At 40.1% G+C, this 9985-nt stretch overlaps 1 protein-coding gene across 1 annotated transcript; it reads right to left on the minus strand.

Moving 5' to 3' along the window:
* Nucleotides 1–4453: 4453 nt before the first annotated feature.
* Nucleotides 4454–6127, minus strand: dlx6a (distal-less homeobox 6a; the record flags this gene model as incomplete). Its single annotated transcript, XM_080531221.1, has 3 exons — nt 4454–4693; nt 4988–5181; nt 5812–6127. 3 exons carry the CDS (start codon nt 6125–6127, stop codon nt 4454–4456), a joined length of 750 nt encoding a protein of 249 aa, XP_080387347.1.
* Between the last annotated feature and the right edge of the window lie 3858 nt (nt 6128–9985).

Consider the following 9985-nt stretch of genomic DNA (forward strand, 5'->3'; position numbering starts at 1 on the left):
AGATTTATCAGTCATTCGTTTAACTATCTATTTTGTTGGTGTGCTGTAGCACATGCCTACAATTGTCCCATGTTTTGTTCCGACTATAACCGGAAACAAAGGTATGAGCCATTGGTTATTAATGTTTATTCCTAAAACACTTATTTTGTGTTTTGGGTGGATTTGCAGGCATGCTTTCCGTTGTTATATTGTAGGGCCTTAGTTATGTTCAAAACAAACAAAAAACAAGAAATGGCATTCTATTTGTTACCACGTTATTAAACAGTCATAAAACAAGTTATATTCTTTTTTTATTTGTTATTTTCTTGTTCTTCGTGTACGGTGAACAAGTCTTAGACACAAATAGATAGGCCTACATCATACTGTGAAATGACATTATGTCACTGGACAACAAACTGATGTATTATTACGATTATGATTATGATTATTATTACCACTACTACTACTACAACTATAATGATAACATAATTCATAATAATATCACTATAACTAGGTATATTACTTATATTGTGTTTTTTCAAGTTTGAGTGAAGAACATTTCAGTCTCGTTTTTTTGAGTTGCATCTGGATTCCAACCTCCCCCAAAGAATATGGGTGTCGGTCTGGCAGACAGTCTGCAGCCGTGCTCTCTGTGTCCCCTACAATTAGCTGCTTTGAATGGCAGAGAGGAGGCGAAGGGGCGGCACGGAGATCTGAGACAATCCGCATTCCTGTGGGGGCAGACCGGCTCCAGAGCTCTGCCACTCCCGGCCACAGCCCACCTCCGTCAGAAGCTTCCGGGTAAAATAAAATCTTCAACATTTCATCATTAGCAGCCAGTACTACCAGTGTTGCCGCTACAAAACCACTAAACAAACCTTTCCACGACAACACATATCAAGGTCTTTAATGGGTTCTGATTGGATTTGTTCCATATTATACATAAAACATAGCCTGCAGCATTGAGTTTTTCCAAACTAACCAACAATGTTACAAAAACACACTTTCGCAATCCCCCAACCCTTCTCTCTGTCTCTCTCTCGGTCATACACACACACACACGCACACACACACACACACACACACACACACACACACACACACACACACACACACACACACGCACGCACTCACGCACGCTCGCTCGCTCGCACGCACACACACACACACACACACACACACACACACACACACACACGCACACACACACACACACACACACACACACACACACACACACACACACACACACACACACACACACACACGCGCGCAATTAAAGGCGGTCACATAATGTGGCATGACCGTATAGACACAGCAACATACTGAATGCTCATCTGCTTTCCCCATGGGTCTGATTGTCCTAAACAGGCGTTGGTCTATAGCCTATACCAACCAAGCAATGCATTGGAAATGTGCAGCTGAAATCATTGTGCAAAAAAATGAAATGGTTTTCTGAACGCTAATCCAAAACATTGCGGTACTTTTTCGTTCAACCTTATTTCGTGCACGTGGTTCTATAATTACGTTGCTAGTGTAGTCGAGAAATCTATATTTGATTTTCATATTACTGTTTATCCCCCGCCACCCCTCGTCCCCCAACACACACACACACACACACACACACACACACACACACACACACACACACACACACACACACACACACACACACACACACACACACACCACGCCATTATATCGAGAGCCCCGTTAAATTCCAACCGAACATTTTCCACTCAGCGAGTTTCCCCTGCAAATCGAGTCTAAATAATGACAGTTAGCTTTACTGGACAGCTTCAACTGTAACACTCAACAATAATTATACTCCAGGATTAGGTCCCCATTATCATAATCTGGACATTGACAATTATCTATAATTTGCAAAGATGCGCTTGGTTCTTGATTGCAGAAGGCTTTTTTCTAACTCACCATCACTAAACAGTGACAGTAATAACAGCTAATTTTGCAGGCAATATATAAGAGGTACCGGGGTGTGCAAACACTTTCACACCTGGATTTGCTTATTCAACCACGAGCAGTAGAAGTAGTACTGCCGCAATGCTTTCCCTCCGAATCCAATAAAGATTTCTGACCACTGCCTAGCACAATTGTCGAGGTAAGGCTATTTTTCTTATTACGAAGCGTTCGGTAAATCCCTTATGGAGTAACGGATGACACTTATCATTAGAATTTTAAAAAGCATGCAATTTAAGTGACACTGTTTATTTTTTATAGGAGGTCGAATTTTTCCGTGAATATAAAAAAGTGTAGCCTATACAAAACAACTTGGCCTAGGCCCTATACGTATCATGAGAAAAAAGTCATGAGATGCATTCGACAAATGCCCACTTGGCAAATGTTGGCTATTTGTTTAATGTAGGCTATTGGGCGTTACAGGAAAATCAGTTTTATTTCCATGGAATATGTCAATGTATGTTTAAAGTCGATTTCAATCATGACATCCATCTAACTGAAAACGCGCTGTCACGGTGTTTCGAAGCCCTCTATAATGTTTGATGTGATATAGGCTATACCGGGGCAAACTGCATCAATCTATGGGCTATAACCACACAGCCCGGGAGTGCGGACATGTCCCTCTCTCCCCCCTCCCCCTCCCCCCTCTAGTACATATTCAAACCACGGCCTCCCAGAGTTCTTCCCATTTGATTTCTCTCTGTCTCTGCAAGCCTCTCTTCTGAGCGATCTATCTGTATCTATCTATCTGTGTACATATGTATCTCTATCTATCTATCTATCTATCTATCTATCTATCTATCTATCTATCTATCTATCTATCTATCTATCTATCTATCTATCTATCTATCTATCTATCTATCTATCTATCTATCTATCTATCTATCTATGATTACTCTGTAATATCTCACATGATAAACGTTTTATACATTTTAAACATATTTAAAACATGACATTTGTGAAAAGGTGTTATTATTGTATTCTGACAATTATTTATTTTGCGGGCAATCTTTTGAGAAAGTAATTCGACGCACTTGCTTTATGCTGCATGGGCCACTCGCCAAACGATGCACATACAAACAGTGTAGTATGGATTTTGGGGAACAGAGCAGGTATTCTGTGTGCCAGGGCCAGGGCCAGTGGGGCATCCACGACTTGACAGCTGCAGAAGCTTTTTCATTCTTCTTTTCAACATTGTAATTTCAGATAATATCCCAAGCGTTCTCTGCTCTCAGAAATTTGTATATGAATAACCGAATAATTGTGGTCTTTTGTTCCCTCTGTGCTACCTCAAATCCAAATAAAGATGCCTTTTAGTATTAAAAGTGGTAGAAAATTACAGGTAATTATCTTTGACGGTAAAAACGCTGTAATCAGCGGGCTACATCAAAAATTACCCTAATTATGCCTGCATTTATGAGAATAGGAAAAAAACCTCACTTGGATAAAACCCATAAATTGTCCCAAATATCTCCTTCATATTGAACGGGACTGCAGCTGGATGCTTTGTTCAAGATCGATCCCATGAAGCTTGGCATTTAGCGTCTTGCATAAGGACGGGGAGAGAGGAGAAAAACATTTTGTCAATACTTCTAATAATTGAGGCAGAAAATTACAAGATTAACTGGACATGGGACAACCGTCGTTCGCCGCATAAATGTAGAGAGAGGAGCAATATAGGGTAAGTTAATTTCCTGTATAGCCCACTGTTAATCCATATTGTGAATTGTTGGTTTGCAGTGCATTTAAAATGTTACTGTACTGTAAAAAGGAAACAGATTGTGAGAAATAAATGTAGCCTGTAAATGTTTTTGAAAATAATGTAAAGGAAGGCCTATGTTGTCCAGAATAGATCATATCGATCATACACCTTGTCGAGTTTGATATAAAACCTGTCAATGAAGAAATAGCCTGCACATGTCAAACGTTATCATTTCATTGCAGAGATAGAACACGAGATTTTGTTTTAAGTCATGGTTTACTCCATTTATAACATAAAAAGTGTATGTACATCTAAAATCGCTGAATATATTTACAGACAGACACATTTTGACACATGTTTTGCATGTTCAAGAAACAACCAGTCAAAGAGCAGTCGAGAGTCCATCAATATATCATGGCATGTTCCACGCGCAACAAGGCGTGAGTGCATCCAGTTCTTGCCCCCAGTTCTTGTCCTGGCAGGCTAAATGTCAGTGATATATTTGGTATATTGACGGTCAAATGTTGACGTGAATAAAAGCATAATAAAGGCAACTCCATTGAACAGCATTGGTAAGTTAATACAATTAGTTCCTTTACCATGTGTCATATCAGAGAGGCTTGCCCTCAATTAGCCTATCCTTAACGAGTGCCGAGCCAGTCTCCAGGGAATCTCTCTGTTCGAACAGGACACACGATTCAGTCTCGATGCTGCAGATCAATTGTGCAGGCAAAACAATGAAGATTGGAACCTATCCAATTAGGCCTCGGGCCTTCCCGCCATATGCAGTATAGTCTATCTCTGCATTGACTCTTGGTGTGGCGATGAGTACCAGTGAGAATACCCGGGCATGTAGCTGTTAGCCGGCATATTTACTCCCTTGGTGGACGCCGAAACGTCCCATATTGGAGGAATTGCTGGAGAGCGGGGAGACAAGGCGATAGAACCAGGTGCAGTGTCCATCTCGTGCGGATTACCACCTTGCTTCAGCAGCTTCTTGAACTTTGACCTCTTATTCTGGAACCATATCTTTACCTGCATGACAAATAGGAGGGCAACAACAGAAAATCAGATATTTAGCACAATAGGCCTAGGCCTATAGCACATATGAAGGATTGCATTATTGTAATATTTCTGTGCATACAGGCCTACCAGACGCCTAAAAGAAGACAACAGAAACAAGAACAACTAGGCCTATGGAATAATTATAATATGACTATTATTAATAATTATTATCATACAAAAAAAACAACACAACAACAACAACAACAACAACAACAACAACAACAACAATAAAGTACTAGGCCTACAAATAAATAAAATAAATACCTGCGTCTGTGTTAGTCCGAGTGAGGCAGCCAGCTCTGCGCGTTCTGGCAGTGCGAGATACTGTGTTTGTTGGAAACGGTGATTTAGAGCTTGAAGCTGCAAACTAGAATAAATCGTTCGAGGTTTGCGAATCTTCTTGCCTTTCCCATTGAAACGAATTTCTCCGTTTTCAATCACTGTCGTTTTCTGCTGCTCTGCAACAAAAAAATTAACGTTAGGCTGCATAATCGAGGCCAAACGAAACTGATATGCCATAACATGTTTTCCCAGAGTTTCTTCTTAATTATGTTAAAATATGGGCCTTAGCACTTACAATGGCCAAATGTCCAAAAGGGGGAAGACAATAATGTTAAACTGAATGAAGCTATATTAAATCCAGACGACTGATACATCCACATGCCAGATACGGTCAATTCAGTCCACCACATACGCATCCTTGAATCCGATGTCCTATATCTAGGATATTTAGTAATGACATGTCAATTAAATGTTAATTACATCGTTCAATGAAAGTAGCCTGGCTATTCCACGAATAGCCCAATAATTCCCCGGTTGTCATTATAGATCGGCTAGTCTAAGAATGTGGGAACAGAGGGGAGTGTTCCACAGTGAGGCATTATAAACCAAACATCGACATCGGAAATAGGCTAGAAGATTGATATCCTTTACGCACAATGTCCGTTACGCACAATTTCAACCATTCTGAAATTCCACCAAAATTGATGACATTATTTTGTCTTTGGATCATCGTTTCGATAACATTCAGCGCATGCACCGATAGCAGGATGAAAACGTGATTTCGTTGATGAAAAAGTGTCTCTTACCTGTGCCTGTGTCTAACCTTGTCTGACCGCCAGTAGTGTTACTGTGGTAGGACGGCAGGTACGGGCTGTGGTGGGGATGGCTCACGTAGGAGTAAGGTAGCGACCTGTTGTACGAATTGGTACCGGAGGAGTACGGGGAGTTCTCGTGCTGATGGTGGGGATGAGACCCGGAGTGGAGACAGTGCAGTGGGTAGTGGCTGGCGGCCATCGACGGGGAGCTCTGCTGTGAGTGAGACTGCTGACCAAACTCCATGAAAGCAGACTTGGACGAGTCCTGAGCCTCCAGACCGTCAGCCATCGTAGTCATGGTCATCATCAAATGTTCTGCCTTGAGAGCACTCACCCCCTCTTTCAGGTCCAAATGGGTTATCTCGCTGTGTTGTTTGTCTATCTCCCTTCCGCGAACAGATATTGTCCTATTAACACCCGAATTTCCCAGTGTGGCTTGTTTTTTCTCCTCTGATATTCTTGATCGGTTGAATCGAAGGTTGGCATAAGTTAAGGCAGAGATTTTAAGGTGGATTCTGTTAAAATGTAGTCCTCGCTTCCAGACTTGATGCAGACACTACAAGTAAAATGGTTTGTCTCCAAAGGGCAGCGCCTTCCGATTGGTCATTCACCCCAACGTCATCAGCTCTGTGCTCCACGGAGACTTCAGTGCGAGTTTAACCCACCTTACCAGCTCCCACCGCAGCCACAACCAAGGAAGGGAAATAGGTGGGAGAGTCTCTTCATTCCCACAGACATCCAGTCAAACGCACGGATCTTGTATAATTGTATAAACCCTTAGAAATAGTCGATCTTATTTAAGATTAAACCCCAAACCCACAAACAATACCACACAATTTGATTCAACTTAATGAATAAATATAATTGTATTTCCCCATATCATAAACCTACAGGCTACTCAAACATTTTCCTCAAACGTCGTTGACACCGGCAACCGTCATTATGGCAATATTATTAGTCTAATTCAGACAATGGCAATTAAGTGCGACACATCAAATAACAAGACCCATGTTAGACAATAACTGCATTGCAGATATGAAGCATGTCGTGTTAAGCTGACAGCATCATTTATCTCAAATGAAATAAAAAGTATGCATGGTCCTAAATGTATGCAAATTATAGGCCATATACTGTTCGCGGTTTGGCAAATTATATTCCAATATAAACTATCAATGCAAATAGCCTATATAGCATATACAACGTTCTCTCAGTTTTAGGCACGTTTTCCTTATTTTTTATTTTATTGTCAATACGTTTTTTTTCATAATGTGGTATTCATTTATTTCAAAATCGTGATGGAAAAGTAATTATGGTCGCAATCAGTTATAACCAAAACCTCTTTGATTAACCACACTTTATTCAAATTGAAGCTATAAAATTAAGAACAATTCGCCTGTGATGATTATGGACTAGGTTTATTTTGGGAGGTGGAAATAAACGTGGGTATAGCATAAATTATCCCCTAATTATACGCCAGTGTCGCTTCAATTATCCTCTTATCAAAAATGGTTGTCTAAATGCAGCGTTTAGTTTCAATTTTCTCCCTTTCTATAACAAGAACTTGGTACCTTGCTATTATTTCCAGGGTTGTTATTTACTTTGTGGGATTTATAAGTGCACAACCCAGCCGGATAATCATTTTACAGCAGTGAACCATGCGAGGAGCACAGAGATAGTTTGTAGCCTACATATGAAATATATTCAATAATATAATATTTCTAATAGGTAATATCATAAAAGAAACGAAGAAAAACAGTTAAGGATACTTCCTGGACACTAGAATTGTAGGTAAGTGACAAGTCTTTTACATATGGTTTTGGCTTTTTATGTTTTACTGAGGTATCTTTCTGAGATAAACAATGACATTCTCAGTCACTTTAAGGCGCGTAAATGGCTTTACATCTAAAAAACATCGTCGTCATCCTTGGATGATCTAACATAGTAGCCTATGCCTCATCCCGTGTTCCACTTTGACACGCAGGAGAGAAACCAGATCCATATATTTTCTAATCTGCTTTGAATGGTAGGCTACAAGCTAAACGTTAAGGCTTGTCTATCTCGCTGTGTGATTAGTTGAGACATGATATAGTTTATTACCATTTGAAGAGCCCTCAGCATCACCTACCTACTGTGACAGCTTTACTACCTTTGAACACGTGTAATGTGGAAGTTTATAATACCTCAGGCGTGATAGGAAGCTTCCTACATATAGGCAAAATTGAGATTAATTGGGGTGGTGAAAATAAGTAAGTAACTGACATTTGTCAGAGAACTCAATGGAATGACGATCAATTTCCCCCCTGAAATATGCAATCTGTGAAGTGATGACATTTATGTTATGCCATAATTTTTGTAAACAATTCTATGCAAATGTTTAGAATTATTATAACAAGGCCTATACTAGTTTTGCGTGGGGAAATACGCATTGATGCATTGGTGGACATGCCGATTATTCTGGGAAATTAGATTATTGAAGCAACATTATAGGTTTTGTTGATTAAAACGGAAGAAAATGAGCTACATTTTGGAGGACAGCAAATGTGTTTGTAAAATATTACTCGCCAGTCTACCATCACTGGGAGGCTATAAGCGAATAGCCTATACTTTTGATCTGCTATATAGATACAAATGAAATATTTTATGAATATGAATACTTGAAGTGAAGACAAACCTGCATACATCAGTACGTACATGGACCACACACACACACACACACACACACACACACACACACACACACACACACACACACACACACACACACACACACACACACACACACACACACACACACACACACACACACACATCCCCCCCCCCATACACACACACATACATACATGCATACAGAAATTCATTCATACATACAGTATTAAACACAAAATGAACAACATTCAGCTGTAAAATGTTTTTTTGCTTTGTCCTGAATAGGTTATCAGTTTGACCTTCAGCATAATCAATCCTTGGGATGATATACAGAAGTGGTTAGCCATGGGATTTCCCTAAAACAAAGAAACAATGATGCAATGGTTATGAAAATGTATACAGGTTCTACACAAAAACAAAAACAAAATAGTCTTGTTGAGCAACATGACATTCTTACAATAATAATAAATAGTCAATAAAATACATAATTTGCTAATAACTTGCTTAATTTGCTTGACTGGATATTCTTCAGTGAGTGACTCTGGGTGTCTGTGCGTGGCGTTTGATGTGTCTTTAAAATTGCGACATTTGAGTGTTAACATTGTGTTCGCATAAAACGCAGCCATATTTCCCCCAAGTGCTTGGGACTTTGTGGTCAGTCGCCTTAACAGCTATTGACTGCATGCATGTAAAGCCACCTCTTTGATAGGGTTTGGTAGGGACTTTGCCAGTCCAGCAGAAGCAGTTAAAAGTGCCTCCCTTTTTTATAGTTCAAACCCACTAGGCTCTTCACAGACATGCAGGCGTCGATGGATCTCCATCGCTGTGAGTGAGTGAGGGAAGTGGCGAGGGGAAAGCGAACGCAGATGGATACCACACGCAGCTGTCGCTATTTTAACATGGGTCACCGTAATAGAAATCAGAAGTCAGACTCAGTAGACATTACCAGACGGCATTCCCAATCCGTGGTTCTAGCAGAGAAGCTGCTCACAGCAGGACCCTCCCAGCGCACACTGTAGCGCAGCGCACAAACTTTTACGCACAGCGAATGTGAATGAATGAATGAATGAATGAATGAATGAATGGTCTTTATTGTCATTGCTATAGTACAGGTACCAAACAACGAAATTTAGGAGGGGTGGCTCCCCTGGTGCTAGGAAAGAAAAACAAAACTAACAAAAAACACAAGAAGGGAAGAAGCTGGTTTACATAAATAAAGGCTATGTACACTATCCACTATACTATACTGTACAGATAGACGACTAGGGTTGTCATATTGCACATAGTGTTGTGAATGTGCACACAAAATGTGGAATGCAAGTCATCAAGGCTTATATATCTACAGATCCTTTATTGAGTCTGTATGAGCAGTGTGAATACACATACCTTTAAATAACAAAGTAGGATAATACCAATTCATTGTTGACTCTTAAGTAGGTCTTAAATATCCACCTTCACCAAAAACACTTAGTGATATTGAAAAGGTATAGGCTACTATCCCCAAAAGCGTATTTGCAAT

This window comes from Nansenia antarctica, assembly GCF_963989245.1.
Source record: "Nansenia antarctica genome assembly, chromosome: 5".
In the NCBI taxonomy this organism is placed as follows: Eukaryota; Metazoa; Chordata; class Actinopteri; order Argentiniformes; family Microstomatidae; genus Nansenia; species Nansenia antarctica.